This window comes from Centruroides vittatus, unplaced genomic scaffold (assembly GCF_030686945.1).
Source record: "Centruroides vittatus isolate TY-2023 unplaced genomic scaffold, ASM3068694v2 contig_983, whole genome shotgun sequence".
NCBI classification, from domain to species: domain Eukaryota; kingdom Metazoa; phylum Arthropoda; class Arachnida; order Scorpiones; family Buthidae; genus Centruroides; species Centruroides vittatus.
Genome location: NW_027122654.1, coordinates 1,365,282 through 1,388,807, shown reverse-complemented (window position 1 = coordinate 1,388,807; position 23,526 = coordinate 1,365,282). Strand labels below are relative to the sequence as shown.

The window sequence follows — 23,526 nt, the reverse complement described above, 5'->3', positions numbered from 1 at the left end:
ACAATGAAAATCAGTAATTTTAATATTGTGATAAGCATGTATAAGTTGTGAATGTAAATCACATCCTCATGTATCAGGATATAGATTTTATTTTAAAAAAATCAAATAAAAATGATTGTTTTAAATTGACTCTTCATTTATACTAATTACAGACTTAAATTTAAAGTAAAAAGATCTACAGACGTATGAATAACTTTGCACGTTAGCAAATATGCAAAACGAAAGTAATTATTTTCAACATTACAAAATTTTATCTATTCCAAGTAAGAGCAGCGCAATGATAAGCTGAATACATTGGCGGAACCATAAATGGAAGTTAAATTCCACGAATAACTATGATTTCGATGAGAGTAATCATTTTGTTTTTACTGTTACCATCAGAAATGGCCTTTTGCTTGAGTATTTTTGATGTCAATACTTTCACTTCTGCCTAGAGTTTCTAAAGCCTTATTATCACGCTCATCATAATATTCATTTCCACAAAACTTTAAGAATTTTTACTCTTAAACCTGTTTCACGATCACTCTTTGCGACGTGGAAAACAGGCGGTTCCACTTTCTCGACTATGGCAAGCAGGCTTTAATCGGACTGATGATATATTGAGATATTTTCCGAATGGAAATCTCTTACAGATCGTTTCACGAATCTCTGCCGAGAGCTGTGCATTATCTGAATAGGGGTTCGGCAGGACCGGATTTCTAAATAGGCATCAGAAGAGCCCATACATTGGGGCACTTGAAACACGTGGCCTTTCCCCTTTTCGCCTAGGTTGCCTTTTTCCTAATTCCCAAGGAGGTCCCGAATTCCATTATCAATAAACAATAAAAAATTCTTTACTTTTAGACTATTTTTCAAATATAAAAGAAACTAATGAACTATATTTTCCATTGTCCCTCATTGTTCACTGAAAAGATTTTCAGACTTGTTTCTCCTGTACTGTGATGAAATTTAATGACCCGTAAATTCAAATTACAAATACATTGATTGATAACCTTTCAGAAATTATAATAATGTATGCTAAACAAAATATATTGTGGCAATTAAACTAATATTTAACAGTGCAGATAACAACTCGCTTACAGAGAAAGAAATGTAGAACTGAGAATCAAACGTAGGACGTTTATGATAAAGGTTTTTTATAACAACAGATAGCCGCAGTTATTACAAGTTAATCAAGAAACATTTTTACGTCATTCAGGTTCAAGCGTAAGCAAACATTTTGTTCACGCTTTAGTGAATCATATTTTGCTGACAGGAGACATAAAATCTACTTTTCTCCTATTTTCCTTCTCCAGATGTGGTTCAGAAGCTAATACTTTATAATTAGTTTTTAATAAAAGGTCAGGGGTGGACTGAAGATCAAAATCGGTATACAAACCAATTTTTAAAAATGGTTAGAACCGAAGTTTGTTATTGTATTTTGCTTACTAATTCAGACTAAAAACTTAAAATAAAAAAATGCATTCGAACTCAATTCTCTATTTTTGTAACCACTTGTTTTACTTTTAAATATATAAATGAGTAATTACAAAAGTAAAACTCATTTACTTGTTTAAAAGTAAAACAAGTGATTACGAGAATTTTTATCATTTGAATGAATAAATTATATGTAAATTTTTATACGCATTCATTTAACTAACTTAAATTTGCCATCGAATTATCAATACAGTTCTATATTAACAGGCCTTGTGAATGAATGTGCCGTAAGTTTCAGGCTAAAGAAGTTATTTATTAATTACTTTAACATTAATTTAAACTGTCTACACGTTTTAATTTATATCAATATACAGATTAAATGTGTCTAGGCCTATCTATATACAGTAGAACTTGTGAACAACGACCACTGAAGGGAACATTAAAAAAGGCCGTTGTTCGGGGGTTAGTTTGTATGCATTTTTGTTCAAACAAGTTCGTAGAAACTGATCAGTGCTTACAGGTGGCCGTTATTGAAGGTTCCACTGTATATTATCTACTCCATATGTTTTAGGCTGAAGTTACTATATCGGGTATAAATTAAGATTGTTAAAAATATAAAAAATAATCATTTTAAATGTAAAATAATATAATTTTTATTTATAATATTTAATAACAAATAAAATAAAATTATGCTAATATAACTTTTTATTATAATTTACATATATGCATTGCTTGTATTATTGTTAAAGACAAAATGCTTAAGAAGTTACTATAATTAAATATTGTATATTATACTGTATTATTTTACTTTAAAAATAAAATAAATAATATTAAAATTTTATTCCAGACACTTAAAAAATGGTTCAACATTTTGGAAACAGAATGAAGCTATTCAGTTTGCAAGAGAGAATGCTGTAAGATTTCAAATATTATTTTTTCACATATAAATATTATATATGTTAATACTCTCCCGTGGTCACCACCTGGTCGTGGTGGGAGAGCCCAGTAATTTTACTGATCCATAGGGCAATGCAGGCTGGAGCATAAGCTCCTGGTAGGGACACCCATGCCAGTAAGGTCTATGGGGAGAAATGAAGCTAAGAGTGACCACACACCCACATTCTGTGGAGATATTATCATGGTAATAACTAGATCAAAGTGTGATACCGGCTCGGACGTCGCCCGGGTTAACAAGGTCCGCGTTCGTGGGTTAGGCAGAGGCTCACGTTCGAAAAATAGGTCACAGTCTCCCTTGGTTACCGGTGGCGAAAGCAGCACCGGCCCAAGCATGGCTACTGCAATGCCCTCAACAGATGTGAGGAACCAACCCAGCCTTGGTGTTTCTGTGGCAATGCATCCACAGACCACAAAGGCTGGAAAACCACGCCAACGGATGAAATGGACAGTAGAAATGAACGAGTTTATCATCCGTACTTATTACACCATCACAAAACTCGAAACAAACATGACAGCATACAGACAACAACTACACCATAGATTCACACAACAGTATCCTCATCTCACTGTCACCGAACAAAGGGTTGTTGATCAAAAAAGAACAATTATACACAACAACCTTATTCCACAAACAACACTTGAACTTATCAAACAACAGGTTGCTGATCAAATACATCAACAGACAGAAACATCTAACATTAATGAAGATCATGTAACCTGTCAGGATAATCCAGCAACAAGCATTGATAATAACACACATACAACAATTACCACTAATGATACTACAGACACTTCCTCATCCATCACTGATAACATAGACATGGATTTAGTTAATACGCTCTCACTTATATTTCAGGAAACACTCACTAAATATACAGGCACAGATCCCACACAACGACCACGAATACCAAAAATCAACACGTCGAAGGAAGTAGGAAAAACACTAAATTATGTAAACACTCACTTACTACCACACTACATTCATTCAATTTCTACACTCGCAGACATTCATACATTAGTTTATGCTGGGGCAGTCACAGTAGTGACACACCATGGACTGAAAGTACAATCACAGACAAATACACAGAAAACACAATTCTATCACAAGCCTGCCTGGCAGAGAAGAATAGAAACACAAATAAATGACATTAGACAGCAATTAGGCAGGCTGACACAATACACTAAAAACAACATAACACCCAAATTAAGGAAACAGCTCAAAAACATTTTCAAGAAAATAAAAACACACACAAAACACGAACATCACAACACACGCATTACAGAATACATTGATACACTAAAACAAAAACTTGCTGCCAAAGCACGTAGACTCAAACGATACAAAACATGTACACTACGAAAACAACAAAATAAATTATTTACAAACAATGAAAAACTCTTTTACAGACAAATTAATAACAAAGCAAACACTGATACACAGCACAGTGGCACACCAACAGAAGAAGAACTCACAACATATTGGTCTTCTCTTTGGTCCAGTGCTGTCACGCACAATGCTGATGCAGGCTGGATCGAGGAGGAGAACAGAAACTTGCACAACATACCAACTATGCCCTGTGCTGAAATAAACATACATGATTTCCAATACACTGTTAACAGAACACACAACTGGAAGACACCTGGTGTAGACAACATTCACAATTTCTGGTACAAAAAGTTTACATCACTGCACCAGGAACTAGCTAAACATCTAACACACATCATCATCAATCCACAAGACATGCCAAATTTTCTTACTCAGAGCATCACCTACATGAAACCCAAAAACAACAATACCACAGACCCCACACAATACAGACCAATTACATGTCTTCCAACACTCTACAAATTATTGACATCCTGTATCGCAAACAAAATATACAAACATGTTGAAGAACACGACATTCTAACAGAACAACAAAAAGGTTGCCGTAGAAATCACAGGGGATGCAAAGAACAGTTACTCATAGATTCAGTCATTCTACGGCAAGCACACAAACAACACAGAAACATACACATGGCATATATAGACTACAGAAAAGCATTCGACAGTGTTCCACACAGTTGGCTGCTACATATTCTACACATGTACAAAATACATCCATCACTCATTGCATTCTTTCAAAACACTATGCAGCACTGGAGAACAACACTACATCTCAGGGTTAGTAACACTTCCATACAAACAAACCAAATTTTTATTAGGCGAGGAATTTTTCAAGGAGATTCCTTGAGTCCTCTCTGGTTCTGCCTAGCCCTGAATCCATTATCCAACATGTTAAACAACACGCAATATGGTTACAATATCAGACATGAAAAAACAACACAGTATACACTGTCACATCTCATGTACATGGATGACATAAAACTTTATGCATCCACACAAAAACAACTTCATCAACTCCTACAAATCACACATTCATACACCAAGGACATACAAATGGAATTTGGCCTAGATAAATGCAAAACACTTCACATAGAAAAAGGAATCCTGAAGAAAGAAGATTTTGCACTTGGAAATGGAGACATTATTGAATCCATGGAAGAGGGCGAGTTCTACAAGTATTTAGGATTCCAACAGGCCAAACTAACAGAACATGCACAAATAAAGCAAAGATTAATTAAAGAATACCAAAGTAGGTTAAATGCTATTCTCAGAACACAGTTAAATGCAAAACACACAGTTAAAGCAATAAACACATATGTCATCCCAGTACTCACATATTCTTTTGGAGTTATACATTGGACTCACACAGATCTCGAGCAACTCCAAAGGAAAACAAGAACAACACTTACTAAGCATAAACATCATCATCCTAAATCTGCCACAGAAAGATTAACCCTTCCACGTAAAGATGGCGGACGTGGCCTGATTGACATAGTTAACCTTCACTACAAACAAATACAGTCACTGCGAGAGTTTTTCTACAAAAAACAAGAAACATCACAATTACATAAAGCAGTAACTCTAGCAGACTCAAATAACACACCATTAAACTTACACTCACATCATATGGACACAACGCAACATATAAAAAGCATAGACACCATTAAGCAATCGTGGGCTCGAAAGGCACTCCATGGCAGGCATCCTTACGATCTGGCCCAGGATTTTGTTGACAAAACTGCGTCAAACAGCTGGTTAGCTCGGGGATGCCTCTTTGGGGAGACGGAAGGATTCATGATTGCCATACAGGATCAGGTCATAAATACTAAAAACTACAGAAAACACATACTCAAAGATACAACACTCACAAATGACACATGCAGAAAATGTCACATCATGTCAGAAACTATACAACACATCACCTCTGGTTGCAAGCTCTTGGCACAGACAGATTATTTACACAGACATAACCAAGTAGCAAATATAATACACCAAGAGCTTGCAAAGAAACACAAATTAGCAGACATCCACGAACCATACTACAAATACATTCCACAGACAGTATTGGAAAACAACACGCACAAAATGTACTACGACAGAGCCATAATCACAGATAAAACAATTTACCACAACAGACCAGACATCACACTCATTGACAAACACAATAAAATCACATACATTATAGACATATCCATTCCAAACACTCACAATATACAAAACGCATGCACTGAAAAAATTAGCAAGTACACAGAACTCGCCCAGGAAATAAGGCATCTGTGGAGGATGGATAGGGTGCTTATTGTACCTGTTGTTCTCTCCTCTACAGGTGTCATACCACACACACTACACAAAAGCCTGGGCACATTACAATTGAATAGAAACACATACATCACACTACAGAAGGCCACTATATTGAATACATGTCATATTGTGAGAAAATTCCTGAATACAGACACACACACTGATACACTTCTTTAATTTCTGTTTTGGTTACTATGCCTTGACTTTGGTCCGGCATAGTACACAGCCACCGGTGTTAACCGAGTATATCTCACTTAACCCACATAATAATAATAATTTGATTAAGCTAATTAAAGTTGAATAAACTTAAAATACGCGTATACAGTAAAACCTGTGTAAACCTGAATCGCCGGTACCGAATATTTTTCCCGGTTTGGAAGGTTTCCGTTTTGAACAGGTTCTTTTTAACGTAGAAAATCATTCTATTCCGAAGAATTTTCTCCGTTTAGACAGGTTTCATTTTTATTCATGTTTCGTTTGAACGAGTACTGTATATCTATCTGCAATATTCTTGGTGATAATTTTAAAAATTTATTAATCAAAAGATTATTATTATGATTTTAATAATAATTAAAATATATACATAATTTAAAAAATATTTTAATTAATACAAAAATTAATTAAAATGGCCAAGGACTGTAAATTTAAAAATATAAGTATTTTTTAATCTTATATACGAAGGCAGATTTTTTTTCAACTTTCGATGATCCATAAAACAAAGACAAGTGTAAATAACGAAATGAGTTTATTACCAAAAGTTAGGTACAAACATGGTTACTTTCCGACATAATCACCGTGAAGATTGAGGCATTTGTCTATCTGTGAACGAGTTTTGAAATCCCCTCTTCATGGAATTTTGCCGCCAGTGACTCGAGAAGGTCCCTAACGTTGTTTTGAAGATCGTCATTAGTCTCAAACCTCTGCCCTCCTAGCCACGTTCAGGGAATAGGTAGAAGTCGCTCGGCGCTATACGCTGGATGTTTAAAAAGTTCCAAGCTGGGTGGAAGTCTTCACACTTTTAATGTGTGAAGACTTCCACCTCTTTCCTGAACTGAAAACGTGGCTAGGAGGGCAGAGTTGGCTATACGCGAACCCACGGCTGGCTATCGGTGTTTGGTGGTTTTATCCACTCGATTACTGAAAGATACTTAAGTGTGCAATTTGGAAAAAATGTAGATCTGTAAATTCCCACTGTCGTCTGTCCGTCCCCGTCTTTCGTTAATCTTGAAAACGGAATTAGATAGATAAAAAGTCGAGATCAGACATGAAAATCGTAAGAGAAAGAAGACTAGATTAACTATATACCTCGTATTAACTTTCGATTTGTACCGCAACTCATGTTATTTCAATTCAAAAATTTTCCCCGAACGGAGTTAGATACATAACCAGCATGATGTATTGCTAACAGGAAAAGTATGATGTACGGGGCCAAACACTACTACACTCTACGCAGGCAAGTGCTATGTGCTACTGTCGCAGTAATGGCGTAATGGCACATCTATTTCGCGCTATATCATTGTCGCAGTAATTCAGTGAATACAATATATATATTTTAAAATTATATCCTTTTTTGTAAGAATTATATTTGGTTAATTATTTTGTTAACTTTTTGCCAATAGATGGGGCTACGTGTAAATCAGTAAACCGAATGTAGATAGAAATCAATTGATTTACAGAAATTCCTTAGATATTTTGGGATGGGATGTATGACATAATATAAGTTAGAAGTATTTGAATGTAACTGCCGAGTTTCATAGCAATTGGTTGAAATTCCTATGAGTGTATAGCGAACAAACAAGCAAACAAACATCTATATTTATATATATAGATATTCATTATTTATAAATTATAACAGTTTGAAAATAATTTTAAAAAATATGATGTATTAAAAATTAATGTAAATTATAACTATTCTTATGTTTATATTATATTTTTGGCAAGTTTTCAATGAGATCCCTATTTCTCTTGCATTTAGAGTCGTTTCTGTTTATGAAATAAATATAATTTTTATTTAATTCAAAAATATGATAAATGTCCAATTTAATGAATGTCAGAATCAAATTTTTAATATTAAACGTTTTGTAGGATTTTCTTGTATTTTCCAAAGAAGTTTCTAATGATGGAAAACGATTTTATATCGTAACTGACGCGTTTACCATGTGGAATATAATTAAGTAATTATATTTACATGTCTAAATTACGTTAATTGAATTTAATATAAGATATATATCATTTTATTTTCTTTAATTTTTATATTAATCAAGTTCTTACCCTCTCGAAGAAAGGAATTTTCATGAAGTAATTCCTGAAGGTATACAATATAATATTGACTACATTTTATTAAACATCAAAATTATTATAAATTGTCTCTTAAATATTGTCTAGGAGTACCATGTAAACTATACTTTGATCTCGAGTTCAAATATGATGTTAATCCCTGTTGTAATGGAGATGAATTGGTCAAGATATTTGTTAAGGTTTGACAAAATTATGCATTAATTTTTATTTAAAATAAAGAATAAATATAACCATTATAAATTTAAATATTTATGAGTTTTAAAAAATATATACATATTTTTTAATCCAAATTTTTTGCTTTTTTAAATACATTTATTTTGAATTTTAAGTTATGAAAATCATTTTGCTTAAAAGGTATAATATACTGTACTTTAAGGCACAAATTATATCGAAAGATTAATTTCTTTACCCTTACCATTAAAATTTTCTATATAATAAACGAATATGTACAGTTGAGTCTCGATAGTTCGAGCCACCCTTAAGTCAAAGTTCACGTACTCAAGCAGAACGCATAAAACTTACTTTTCTGAGTAATTCAGATAAAGTGTGCGATGAGACACTACACACTTAAATTATAAGCAAGCAAAGATCTAACATTGGCTTTCAATTTATTGCGTTATGAAATGATATGGTTTCCACTTTCCCTGTATTGTACAAGACACCATGAATTTTAAGAGCAATGTACTAATTACGAACATACTTCCGGCATTAAAAGTTGAAACGCCAAGTTCTGTGGCAAACTTCAAGACCATTTTTTGAAGCATCGGCCCTAAGACAAACAGGCCTGTGGCCTGACTGCGATTGAACCACTCAAAAATTGTTCTGTTGGTGTCTTCTTTTGGTCTTCTCATTTCTTTCTGCTTCTCGTTCACTGAAATAAAAGTCCAATTACACTTTTCTTATTACAAAAATATTTTTCTTTAAAGTAAGGAATGAAAACTTCCTTTTGCTGCGTACACCTGACAGAATTGAGCCAAGAGAGGGAAGAAGTCAAGAAAGACTAGGAAAAGCTGTTACCTGATACTTGCTATGTGTTGTGATGTTTCCAAACACACAAATTTAGAAAGATATTGTACTATAATTTACAAATTTAAAAATCACATTATTACGGTACTAAAAAACAGAATAAAATTAAATACTGTATGTATTGTAAAGAAATCACAGCAGTTAATTAATTAGAAAGTTCCTCAAATTATTTTTATCCATTTACTTCATTGAAGTCAAAAAATGGTTTTGACCTAAATAAAGTGTTGAGTGCGATATACAAGCATGAAAAATACAAAACAACAAACATCCATTAACAGTAAACTTTGTCTCTTGCTAATGTATCTTCGGCTGGTCGTTTTGTTGGCAGAGAAAATTCTGTCTGAAAAGCAGATTTGTATTTACAGAAGATACGTAGTACATACCGTATTTCTTTTTAAGATTACGTTGTTGTTTAGATCACGTGTGCTACATTTCTATTTACTTAGACAATCCATTGCGACATGTAGGCCTATATATAGGTTTGAACATTTTTATCTTTGAGAGAGAGAAAGAGATTTGCATCGATCTCACCTGGTTTAAAAGGGCATGTTTTGCATTATTGAATCATAAGAGGCGAGGCCAACGAGAAAGACAGGCCAGGGTGTGCGCTTTTCTTACGTGACGAAGTTAGTGCTAAAAATTACCCTAGGTCTATATTTGAAAGAGGCGCAAATAACTATTTTGCCCAGGGAGGCATAATTGCTAGGTTGTTCCTGAACTGTTACCAGCTTAAGCCGGCTCTACCTAACTACACTCAGGAGGTCGTTTGCGATTAAGTAAAGCCTCTAATCGACACCAGTCCGAGTATTTCATGCTTTTGTAACGAAAACATCTTTGTTCGTGTTACTGATGTGAATAGGACGCCATCCTATGGCATCCTGTTCATTGGCTGGCCTGCGTTTTAGTACTATTACATAGTAGCAATGAAGCAAACACGATATATTTATGGAAAAATTTCTGATATGTTATAATATTAGGAAATGCTATGCGGTAACGAGACGTAACATAATAAACATATGTTATAATAGAACACTAATAAAAATGAAAATTATAAATCGGAGTATGTTAAAAAGCTTCTTGCCTGTATTATTTAATTACACAAAACTACTTAATTACTTTGACTAATGAACTGGCTTATTACACACCCAGCCTATTTAATTAACTTAACCAAAATGCATTTCTGCCTTAGTGGCCCTTATCACTTGGATGACATACAAGAAACAATATATAATGACAATTGCCAGCATTACAATATACATTAATAGTACAGTACAATTATTAATAAATTATAAAATACATCTTATTAATAATTTAGAATTCTATTAATAAGATGTACTGTACAGTACGTTATAATTTTTTAATAATTGTACTATTAATGTATATTATAATGCTGGCAATTGTCACCATATATTGTTTCTTCTGTCATCCAAGTGATAAGGGCCAGTAAGGCAGAAATGCATTTTGGTTAAGTTAATTAAATAGGCTGGGTGTGTATTAAGCCTGTTCGTTAGTCAAAGTAGTTAAGTACTTTTTTGTATTGATAATATAAATAGTAAGTTATGTTTGCAGCGCCATCTGTCGAGAAATATAATAATTAATTTTGCAGAAAATATTCTTAATTTAAAATTTGTAATTCTAAATTTTCAAACTCATATTTCAACAGTTTAATTACTTTCTTTTATTGTGAATTTCTATAAAATCGAATTTTGCATAACTAAATAATAATATCCAAGTATGAGAAAATAATCTGAAGAGCTTACTCCTATGATATCTGTTTTAATGGGTATGTTATAAAAATGTTAATGCATTATATCTAACTAAAATTTTATATTATAATATAATTTTCACATTTTTACTAATTATATAATGTTTCTGATTGCTACATTAAACATTTTTCACTGTTTGTAGCTTGTATGCTGGGGTTTAAGAAAAAAGTTTGATTTATGTTGTGATATGAACAATGTATTATGGCTCACTGCCAGGTAATAAAATTATAAATTTTTTTAAAATTATTATTGCATAATACATTCTCATTTCATAATTTTCAGTTCACAGGAAAAATACAGTAGCCATCTTATTTTCCAGATAGATAAGGTTGCCTTTGCCACCAATATTGATGCAGGTATTATACCTTATATTATACCATATATTATACTTTAGAGCTGTTCAACAATTTCATTTTACTGAATTAGTTTTATATTATTTTCGTATACTACAGCATATGTAATTTCAATGGCGAGTTATAGCTTCATAGGACCCAGGTCAATCTGAATTACGGTGTTCCGTGTACAGTCTTGACTTCAGACCAGTGTCGCACTCAGAGGGGAGAGCCAAGGGACCTAGCACACTCCGAAGTAAAGGGATGTTTCTTTGGAGAATTCTCCAAAAGTCTTTCCCTAATTAAAATTCATTCTTTTATTTATATTGTGTCGTGTCTTCTATTTCTATACTACTCATGAATTAGCGGTCACATAAGGTAGAAATTTCATTGAATTCGCATTAAAAGGTATTTATCCGTTCAACTAGACTCCTGAGTGCGATGCTCCTTCAGACATTGTTCTTCGGAGGGAATTTTTTGGGGGAAATATTTTCTTATAAAAGATCGGTGTGGAGTCCTCTGTTGGTGGAAACCCCCAGACAATTGCCCTTTTGACCGTAGAATAAGGCGCCCCTATGTAATTTTATAAAGCAAAAGTGTTTTCGTAAGAATACATTTTTTTATATAGTCATTACGATTAAGAGTCTTGCAGAGCTGTACTATTTGGAAGCCATCAGGCTTTTTCTTGTTTTTTATATATATTTATTATTCAGATTTTTGAAGATAGATGAAGATGTTACAATTAGAAACAAACTTATTTTAGAGTTATAATTTTAGAGAATTGTTTGCTTACAAGTTAGTTAGTCTTATATACAGTATTTCGGTCGCTCTTGGCTCAGACAAAAAACTTTCTGTTACCAATTACATTTTAAATTCTTGTTTTTTGTATCATTATAGCCCATACAGATACAGCAGTGGTTCCCAAACTTTTTCAATCCACTGCCCCCTTTGTTCTATACAGTTAATCCCAACTCTTCCCAACCATGTTCCAATGCCCCTTAACTCATTTTCCCTTGTTTGAGTAAGGCTTGGAAATATTCTTAGGAAAACTTTTCTATAATCACTGTCTTAACCGTACATTGTTCTCAACATCTGGAAACCATTAAACTCAATGTTTCTTCTTATCCGTTTAACAGAGGAAAAGGAAAGGCTGTCAGTGACCCAACATTTGCTTATGGTCACCGTTTAGTACCCTGCCTCCAGCGCTCCCTTGCTTCCCACTTACTTCTTTTTGCCCCCTAGATTTGATCACCGCCCAAAGAGGGCGGTAGCGCCCACTTTGGAAACCACTGCTATATAGGGTTAGTCAAAAGCCTTTTTCATTCCAAAAATACTGATGATATATTAATTTTGTTAATGTAGTTATATAGGATAGAAAATCATGGTGGCGAATCGGATGGGACATTTTTCGTTGACCTTGAAGATAATTTTCAAGGTCACCGGTGTCAAAATTTTTAACGAGACAGGGTAACGCGAGACTAGCAAGGTTAAGAAGCGCCGTTTAATTAATCACTGTGTAAACATATGTTTAAGGTAATAATTCCTTTTCAAAAATGAACTTTAAATTCGCGAGGAGTAAAATATAATTTTGTTTCAAGCACCTGAAAACGGTTTTTAAGGTTAACAAAAAAGTTCAATTCTATTCTCCATACGTCATTTCTTGTGTGGCATGCCCTGCATTGCATTAAACAAAATTAATCCATCTACAGTACTTTTGAAATAAAAAGGGTACAAGTGACTTTTGACATCCTGTAAAATATTTAACGAATTACAGAAAAAAATGTATTGATTTTTTTTCTATTTCGAATCATAATCTGTTAATTAAGATTTGTTAGAATGATTCTGAACCTTTTTTTTTAATTTGCTATTACAATTACCTGTTGAAAATATACTAAAAATGTTTAAACTTTATTTTTAAATAGGACATTTTGTACATTATCTTTGCTACGAAATTAATAATCCTTCAGAAGAAGAAGAAATAATTGATAATTTCGAGAAACCATCAAAAGAAGAATTAAAAACACTCATAATTAAAAATAGAGATAAAGAAGAGATATTCTGTGATTTAGGTGAGAAATTATAATTATATTAAACTAATTTTATAAATTATAACATTAATATTTTTAATTTGTAGCTGTTTACAGGAAGAATAACAACTTCAGACTTTATTCATCAAGTAAATTTGGTACAATTAGACCTATGCAATTGTCCAGAAAAAATGAATATTATTTCTTCTCATCTGTTGACGATAAAGAAATTTTTTTAACATCTCTAGTGACACTTCTCGAGTAAATTTATTTTATATAATTAATATCATTCTTAGTTTATAACTAATCAAAATATTAATATTCCTGTCTAAATAATGTTTATTTACGAGTATATACACATTTTTTCAAAGAGGTTTTATACAAAATCGTAATACTGTAAATTGTTTTGATACTTTGATTTAAAAGAGTTTACCTGGAATAAATTGTTCAGAAAAGAAAAGTTGCACATTTATTACATTGTAAATGTTTATTTTGATGGTTAAAATCATGGGGTCCAAGGAGAATGGCTTATCCCTCACCGTCCAATTGTGGACCTGCTGTACCCACCTGTTGTGGTCAATCATATCTTTTTAATCACACCTACACTCAGGATTGAAAAGAACCCCCAAAAAGTCGAACATACTATAACATCTAAATCCAAGTAGAAGGGGATCAGCAAGACCACGTGGTTGTTGGTGACTCTCTTCTACATACCGTTTTAAACGTATTAAGTATCTAAATTTAAATTAAAAAAACAGTAAATAAACAATATTATTACATGTCTGCTTTCTTTAAATGACAGAAAATATAGTTTTTAGATAAAGAATATAAAACGTTTTAATTAATTACAGGAAGATCACTATAAAGAACTTTTTAAGATTCGAAGATACTTATAAACCGAAGCCTAAAAAGAAAACTAAGAAATCCAAAAAGAAAACAATTGTAGAAGGAAATAGTAAATGTATTTACATTTTTATTTTTATAAAATTGATATAAATTATTTGATAAAAATTGACATAAATATTACCCTGTTTTAGCAAGTGCAGAAGAAATTATCGTTGATGAATATCAAAAAATATTAAATGACAGTTTGACGGAAGAAGAAGAAAAATATATTTTGGAAATGTGTTTACAGATGGAAATACAATTTCATTCGGAATCATTTTACAATAAAAAGAAGTTAAAACAATAAATAAGATTAAATATATATAAACTATTATTAGAGCCTGTTCAGCTGAGGAAAGGAGGAGAGTAAGGTGAAGAGAAAGAGGAAAAATGATTCCAGTAGGGTACTGAACAGATGAGGTGAATCAGAAAGAATGAAAAATGTATACGATATTTGTTGAGAAATGTTAACTATAGAAGATATATCTTTATACACATTATATTACGCATAGAATTATCTAAATACGAATAATTCTTATTAAAATTATTTTTCATTACGTTATAGAGTTTAAAAATTTACATTAAATTTTTTAAAACATTATTATTAATATTAAAGAAGTAAAATATAATTAAATAATAAAATGTTTGAGACATAGAAATCTTCTTCATTTCGAAATTATGGCCTTCTATAATTTTCTCGTTTGTTCTTTTTGTTACTCATGATCTAAGAGATAATTTGCATGGGAAATTATAAAATTACAAAGAACTTCCATTACGAAGAGTGATGCAAGTAGTCTATGATAGCGTACGACGGGGATAAGGTTGTATTTGATTTTTTTATCCTGGGGAGTTTTATTCTCTGTTTGAATTCTGCATATTTAATCAGTTTACGCAGATTAGTACCTTCATATTTCTTATTTAACTATGGATAAAATATTAAACATATATTTAATTGCCTTAACCAAGTATTTATTGATTATTAACCTTAAAAAAATTATATATATAAATGTTAATGACAAAATTTTAATTAAATTTTTCAAACTTGCTGATTTTCTGCTGAAGCATTTTATTCATTTAGTTACCAAGCTGATTTTATTGAAATTCTATGAAAAAATTCTCATTAATTTCAACTTAAAAATTACAAATATAGACAAAGTCAGAAGAATATAAGCAAAAAGTTTCCAATTAAATTTGTATAAAACTACATCTTTTACTTTTTTATTTTTAAAACGGGACTGTAAAGGTGCATTAAATCTTTCTTCGTAACTCAGAATTGTTTCTCTAGCTCTATGCCATGAATTTGGTCCTTGTAATCTATACTGATAAGGAAGACTAGGACCCATCATTAATGCTCGAAACAAATCGAAATCAGTGAAGAGCATCCTAAGAAAATTTGGCTTAGCATTAATATACGAAGAGATCTCGTCTAGATAATCGATATAATCGACCTGAATTGTATGCCTCTTGGAACTATAATAACGTTGTTTTAACTGATCTAATGTTAATTTAATATCCTCTTTCATATCTTTTTCGCTTGGTAAAATAACATTCTTCTTAATAACTCTCACAAACCATCTGCTTTGCATTTCAGAAATAGGAAACAATCCTCCAACAATTTGAATCAATCCAATTACAGCAAGTGTGGGATGCTGTAAATGAGGAGGATATACAAATTTGTACAACTCTATTTGATTTTCAATTGTTTTTATGATATCCTTGCTCACAAAAGGAAATTTTATTTCATATCCTGTAGCAAAGATAACTTTATCAACTTCAGTTACTTTATCTTCTCCTTCAAAGATCACCCCTCTCTCTACGAAACGTTGGATATTTCCTTTTACTATAACCCTTCCACTTAGAATTCTATTCGGAAGTGAATCGTTAATCATAGGATGCTGTTGAAGTATACGATGCTTCGGTTGTAGCTGGTACTTTTTATGATCGAATCTCGAATTAAGTCCATTTTCAATAGTCGTACACGTGTAATCAAAGGGTAGAATGTGAAATAAAATATTTCGAAAACGTCTAAGCAATTTATCATCGTAGGGACGTCCATTTCTTCCAACTCTGTGAAACACCCAGCTTCCTCTTCTTGTGCTTAAATAAACCTACAGAATTTAAGTTAAATCTTTCGTATAAGTAAACTATAACCTACATTTTACATTAAGTTATAACCAATTAAAGAAACTAACCTGTGAAGCAACATGGCTAACTTCTACCGCTGCATCACCTCCAGAATTTCCGACACCCACTACTACCACCTTTTTATCTTCGAACTTATCAGGCTTTTTGTATGAGTGAGTGTGTATAATGTCACCCCGAAAGTTCTTCTGACCAGGAAAAGAAGGCATATAAGGAAATATATGATGTCCGGTGCATATCATAACTGCTCCAACGACTTCAACATGTTCTAATCCACTCTTCAGATTTAACACGTGAATTTTCCATTTTCCTGTAGTACCATAATCATCGGCTTGAGTGATATCTTCGACACGATGCTGGAATTTGATATGAGGGATTAATTCGAATTCTTTGGCGTAAAGTTGTAAATATTTAAACATCAAGGTATTGTGCATATAATTAGGAAACTCTTTAGGAGGTGGGAAATCGCTGAAAGCTGTTATCTCTTTACTAGTGTTGATTATTGTAGATTTGGCAACAGAAGCTAGTCCTTCTTCGTCGTTGTCTCTATATCTCCACAAGCCTCCAATGTTATCACTCCTCTCGTAACAAATTACATCTACACCTTCCTCCTTACACGCTTTTATGGCTGTCAACCCACTGGCACCAGCACCTATAACTGCAACCCTCATGTTTGTGCAACGTAATGGTAAATTTTGTTCCCGCAGATCCTTTATATTACAAGCAGTCACTGCCCCTAAACTTTTTTTAAATTGAGAATTTAATTCTTAATTTTATTTTCAGATATTTTAAGTGTTATTTTTATAAGTTTAATTTGAATAAGTGACCCATTTAATTTGACAAAAGTCATTCATTTCAATGGAGAAAATAAGGATCTAAAAAACAAAAATCTCATGAAATATTTTTTTTTTAATTTCTGGAGTTATAAATTATAAAAAAAAGTAAAATTTTAAAATATTTTAACAAAATATAAATACTATATGATGTATAATTATGTTAATATTTAATTTAATACAATCAAACCTCTGAACAACGGCCACTGACGAAACATAAAAAATAGTCGTTATTTGGAGTTTTCCGTTGTTCAGAGGTTATTTTGTATACATTTTTGTTTAAAAAACAAGTTTGTGAAAAAATGGCCGCTGTATAGAGTTAGAAAGTGGAGGTTCGAGTGTACTTTCGTCGTTTGTATGTTTTGAATATAGATGTATGACAGCTGACTGATACATGATAATTACGTAGAGTTTTCCTAGAATTGTCAAGAATTTTTAGTTCAGGGAAGATTATAGTCGAATAAAAATATTCAATTTTTTTGTTCCCAAAATTAAATACATTTTAAAAAAATACAAAATGTAATATAACAATGAAGTGTTTATAGCACCTTCAGTGACAGATTGTGAGTTAAAAATTGCTTCAAAATGTCAATAACCATTTATTTATATTTATAAAAATGAATAAATTATTAAATCAATATATTTTCTTTAACATTTTTTTGATATTAAAATATTGAAAATGTATTAATAAATCATTAAACTAAATAAAAGTGCATGTACAAATTAAGGGGTGGTCGCAAAAATACACAGTAGTATACGACAGGGAAAAAGGACTCTACGAATTATTTACGTGGAATTTTTTTAGTTGTATCAGTGGCATATGAATTTATTTTATAAGTTTATTACTTGTCATGTCAATGAGTTATCAGGTTAAAAAATATTTCCAGAACTTTTTAAAGTGATTTCTTCAATTCAGGGGGTTTGTGAACGATTGTACACGTAATTAAGGGGGTAAACGGTTTGTCAAAAGTACAATACATTATTATGCAGCTTGAGAATGGGTTAAAAGTGGTTCAAAAACTGTACACGTAATTGATAGACTGCCCCTTAAATTGATAAATTTGAGTAATAATATATATTCATACTTTAATGTAATTTGGTTAATTTATTTTTTGAATTAAATATATTTTATTTCATAAATAATAATCAGATAAATTCTTATAGTATGTCATTAATTAGCGCTACGTAATAATTCAGTTTTATTATAAAACGGATAATAAATAACAATTATTATCTTTATTTGTGTAACTCTATACCAACTGGAAGAACCATATACTGTATGCATCATCGGCAAAGAATTTAATGCGAAGGTCACATATTTTAGAAGTAACTCGTAATGCTTCATGATATATTGCAGATTGCGCAAGTATGCAAATTTATTATACAATACGAAATCGTCATAGATAGATGGATGTCCTTATGTAGAAAGAGAACAGAAAACAGTTTTATAACTAATAATAAGTTTAATTTTGTTGTCATAATTTTATCATTTTATATTTTATCAGGCCTCAAACTTTTGTTTTGTCATTCAACTTATTAAGATATGAACAAAAAATTTGACACATCTTCTAACTCTTTCTTATTTGCAAACCATACAACACAAGTTGTATAATATTAACATTTTTGAAGCATCTTGGTTGAAGAACTGTGTGGGTTACCAACGATGGTTACATTTTCTATACACTTTAGTACATAAGGCAACAATTAGTCTTTGCTTTCCAAGTTCTGTCTGCAATTATTTACAAAACAATTACAGACAGAACTTTAACAACGAAAGGTTTCGTCCATATTTCTGTGTCATGTACAGCATTGCCATCAATAATAATCGAAACTCTTGATTTTCATTCGTCGATAGCATCATCGTTTACTTCTGATTTTCGTTATAAACTGCTCAAAACATAATATTGTGACGCAAACGAAACTTGTCAAGCCATCACTTCTTGCATGAAAAGTCGAAACAGTTCTTTGACAAACTATGAAACTATTTCTTACAGGCATTTCGCCCTACTGCGATTGAACTACTCCAGAATTTCTCTGTGAATCTACTCCTTCTTATGGATTTTCCTAAGATACAGTGACAAGATTTGCATTAGGAAAATCGACTTAAGAATATACTGTAGGAATGGAAGCATTTGTGTAATGAATGCTTGCGTTATAGTTAACTTTTTAAATTGTAGAAAAAAGTATGTATGAAGAGGATTTTTAGAGTAAATTTTAAGTAGACTTTTTAACTGAAAAGTGTTTTTTGAAAGGTTTTTTACTCGAGGAGACGGCAAAGAATTAAAAAGAAATTTCCAACTTTTTAGTGTTGTTCATATATTAGATAGTTTATCAAGCATTGTTGTTTCTTATTCCTTCATCTCAATAAAATTAAAGTATTAGAAATAAATATTTATAAGCCATCTTTATATTTATTTCTAAAGGAGTAAGCATAAAAATGTGATAAACTTAGAAAAAAATTATTATTTATTGAAGGAAAAAACACTTAATGTTACTAAAATATCAGGGAAAATAGCAGTAATCGGGTCAGTGTACTATTTTCCACTTTGTCATTCTGCTGTCGAACGAGAACATAATTTTTTTTAATCAAAAAATTATATGAGGTCATCATTTTTATGGTGGAAAAATAATTACTAAGATCGTTTAATTTTATACACAGTCATAAATATTTTATTTAAAAAACTGAACGAAAGTTCTCATATTACATATGCATGCTTTTATTTACAACTTTTCAATTTTTTATAATATAATATAATTTACAATATTCATAAATTCAGTTAGATTTAATATAAAATAATTTTCTGTGATGATAATATTAATCATATAACAGCAATTACTATAAAATTAAGACGATTAAATTAATTATTCCGTCGTATAATACAATAAAATCTAGTTAATAATTATAATGCTTATATTAAAAATTAAATTAATCAACATTAATTTATCTGAATCACCTGTGATTTTCATACTTTGTATTTTAATAGGAATATGCTATATATGAAAACTTATTACTATTTAATATTAAAATCATAAATAATTAAGCATAAAATATGGGTCAGCAGGGTTATTTAGCAGTGGACTAGGACTGAGAAGTTCTCAAAATTTAGCAAACGTGGAAGATGTGTTAATAATTATATGATACTGATATAAATTAAAGTTTCTTTTTACAAATAACGGAATTTTATTTTTATTTATTTAAAAAATTGATTATAGTTTTCTGATGGGAGATGGGATGAAGCTCGAGTTAGACTTTGACTAAGCTAGTAGTGTAATCAAATCAGAGAGAGGCTCATTAAGTCCGGTCTCTTTACTTTTGTTAATGATAAATAAAGAAAAAATATGGAAAATTTAAGTATTAAAAAAGTACCGGAGAAAGTTTTTAATATGTCAAACACACCTATACAAATATTCCTATACGTGTATATACATTGTAAGGTAATATAGGTGACTTATAATACAACTGAGAATAATAAATTAAAATAACGATATTAGGCTTACATACCTGTAAGCACTGAATTTATGATTTTGACGCTTACAATATTGTAAAAATAATATTCGAGTGTCGAGTTTGACTTTTTATCATGCCATAATGGCAAAATGGACTTTCACAAGTTTTGAAGGGGGTTAACCGGATTACACGTAACACAGAATAATTTACAAGAGCACAATACGAATATGCACGACTATACGACTGGTCGAAGAGGATTTTTCAATTAGATGAAGAACGCGGTAGAACATGAAACGGAAATATATCATGAAAAAACACGAGAAAGACAATAGGAGCAACGAAAAATCTCGTTTTGGCTGCTGTTACAAGAGACGGCCTTGTGTTTTTTGAAGTTAGAATCCACTATTATGATGATCGCCGGTATTTAAAGTTTCTTTAAGAATTATTATATCATTATAGACGATGTTCAATTGCATAAAACTTCTGAGATACGTGTTCTTTTCCAACGCAGTTTGCATAAATTAAAATTTTTATGTGTCTATCTACTTACTACTTTAATGTGAATAGAAAAAATAATGATATAAAATTCCATAAATATTACAAAAAATTATATCTAATGTTTTTCTTAGATTAATATTACAAATGAAGTATAAAGATATACACCATACATATAGTTGTATAAAGTTTCTGTAATATAATTTATAGAAACCCGCACACACAGAGGCATCTTATATTAATATAATGATAATATTATATGTATTTTATAATATAGGTATACAATATACAAATACGACAAATAATATCAAAAAATAGGCAAAATATACAACTAGTTTAGTCTATAAATATTAAATAACATATTTATAAACAAATTCACAGTACCGTCACTGTCATTAATCTGGTTATGAACCATATTCAAGAGTTTCCATTGTAAGAATGCTGTATTAAAGTATGAAAAATCGATTCCGTCTCAGCCATTTACGGTAGATATCTGTGAATTATCACTGTTTTGATATTACTCGTATTTTTCAATGAATTAAAAAGACAAATATTTATTGTTGAAACGTCAATATTTGGCAGGTATAATCATAAACGAATATTTATATTGTATATAATTTTCTTCTGCAAAGAAAACACTTGTTTTGATTGTGAGAAGAGAATTTATCTTTATGCAAATAGCACCTAGAAATGTTTATACCTACAATATTACTTTTTTTATAAAGCAATTTCAAGCATAAATAATTGTTGTAGATCTTCGGATTAGAAGTGCGAAGAGCATTTTTTTTTATATATATTTTGAAAAGAAGCATTTAATTATCGCTTCTTTCCGGGAGAACTTTCTATGGGAAACTGCTCCTATTTATATGTTAAACACATGAAGAATTGAGGAAAACACCACGTGTCCAGATCGTTATTCGGGTGCAACCCATGACTACCTACTAGTATTCAGTAGTTTTACCTATTTAGTCAATTTTAATTAAGAAAATTAGCTTAAAAGTTGAAAAGAAAACAATATTTCTAATCAACACATATGACTAACATAAATTCGCAAGTTCGCCTTATTTGTCGATTGGAGGTTTTTATCTTTCTTTATCTTAACGCTTTGATTTCGGTGACAGCGAGTTATTCGAATAACTTACTTTCACTTTCACTAAATTGTCCTTAGTTATTGTCGTGTATTTTACCTTTTAAAGCAAACTATTATATTTAATTATTGTAAGTAAATAAAATATAACAGTGAGCCATAAAAGGTAAAATACACGACTTTTTCTAATGAATTAGCCTACTTAGTGTGGACAAAGTACTAAATATAATTAATAATAAACGCCCTGACTTGTGATATTTTCGTTTGAATTTTACAGATTGTTAAAGGCATTAAACATCAAACGAATCCATGGTAATGGCAGTGATTTTTAATCCAAAGAGATGATGAAATGTAGCGACAATACTTACGAGAGAAAATGAAATAATCAAAGAATTTATAATTTGAATTAATCAATGTGTAATCCAGCTATAACTAAGCAAATTATTTGAAAGTAGAGTACATGATGATTGTTTACAGTTATCACGCTCAATTCTTTCAGAATAAACAATTAGCTTAAAGAAATCTTCCAGGAAAAAACGACGTCTTATTGTAAGTCATATTATTAATTATTACGTATTTGTCAAGAATATCTTCAATATTTTATAATCAAAATTCACGGAGATTATGACGAAGTGGATAATAATACATTTTAAATCTGTAAATATTTGTAAATTAGATGAAAACTTCGGTTTTCTCAATGTTAAACATGTCATGTTGTAATTTCAATTTAAATCCAATAGGGTTAACGTAGACTGTGTTGCTAGTAAAAGAACATTTACATTGTTTAACTGAAAATTTTGACGAAAGAGCTTGCCAACAAAAAACACAGATTGTTGACCGATATACATTGAATGGGTGAATGATGTATATGGAAGTAAGAATATACAATTATGTAATTTGGTTGGAAGAACATCAATAGCGATGATACTCAGAGACACCTAACAATACATGATATATATTGAAAAATATATCGGAAACAGTATTTAAGCCTCATACGATTTTGTATAGAAAGCTGCACTGTATTTTATGTATTGACAAATAAACTTTACTGTTTTATGTATGTACTTCTTTGTATTTCGCATAATAAGAAGCTACTTCTTATAGTTCGTTGTATCTTTATTTAAAT

General features: G+C 31.1%; 2 protein-coding genes across 2 annotated transcripts; one reads left to right on the top strand and one right to left on the bottom strand.

Annotated features, from left to right (window-relative positions):
* The first annotated feature begins 1,640 nt into the window (after window positions 1–1,640).
* LOC136985951 (DNA-directed primase/polymerase protein-like) lies at window positions 1,641–14,869 on the top strand. Its single transcript, XM_067283372.1, has 11 exons — window positions 1,641–1,703; window positions 2,264–2,330; window positions 8,147–8,235; window positions 8,326–8,372; window positions 8,447–8,538; window positions 11,294–11,367; window positions 11,434–11,507; window positions 13,406–13,552; window positions 13,618–13,771; window positions 14,362–14,471; window positions 14,548–14,869. Exons 1-11 carry the CDS (start codon window positions 1,693–1,695, stop codon window positions 14,700–14,702), a joined length of 1,020 nt encoding a protein of 339 aa, XP_067139473.1. The 5' UTR covers window positions 1,641–1,692; the 3' UTR covers window positions 14,703–14,869.
* Window positions 14,870–15,167: 298 nt separating this feature from the next.
* Window positions 15,168–17,208, bottom strand: LOC136985970 (flavin-containing monooxygenase 5-like). The gene is made up of 3 exons (XM_067283389.1): window positions 16,588–17,208; window positions 15,610–16,503; window positions 15,168–15,317 (listed from the first exon to the last, which is right to left on the bottom strand). The coding sequence occupies exons 1-3, from the start codon at window positions 17,206–17,208 to the stop codon at window positions 15,168–15,170; spliced, it is 1,665 nt and encodes a 554-aa protein (XP_067139490.1).
* Between the last annotated feature and the right edge of the window lie 6,318 nt (window positions 17,209–23,526).

Bases quoted from the DNA above. Each gene is read 5' to 3' on its own strand.
- LOC136985951 (XM_067283372.1), top strand. The intron at 8,373-8,446 runs GTATACAATATA...AATATTGTCTAG, and splicing joins TCATGAAGTAATTCCTGAAG to GAGTACCATGTAAACTATAC. The intron at 8,539-11,293 runs GTTTGACAAAAT...CACTGTTTGTAG, and splicing joins TGGTCAAGATATTTGTTAAG to CTTGTATGCTGGGGTTTAAG.
- LOC136985970 (XM_067283389.1), bottom strand. From the start codon at position 17,208: ATGAGGGTTGCAGTTATAGGTGCTGGTGCCAGTGGGTTGACAGCCATA. The intron at 16,504-16,587 runs GTTAGTTTCTTT...TAAATTCTGTAG, and splicing joins TTAGCCATGTTGCTTCACAG to GTTTATTTAAGCACAAGAAG. The intron at 15,318-15,609 runs GTAAAAGATGTA...TTTTATCCATAG, and splicing joins CCCGTTTTAAAAATAAAAAA to TTAAATAAGAAATATGAAGG.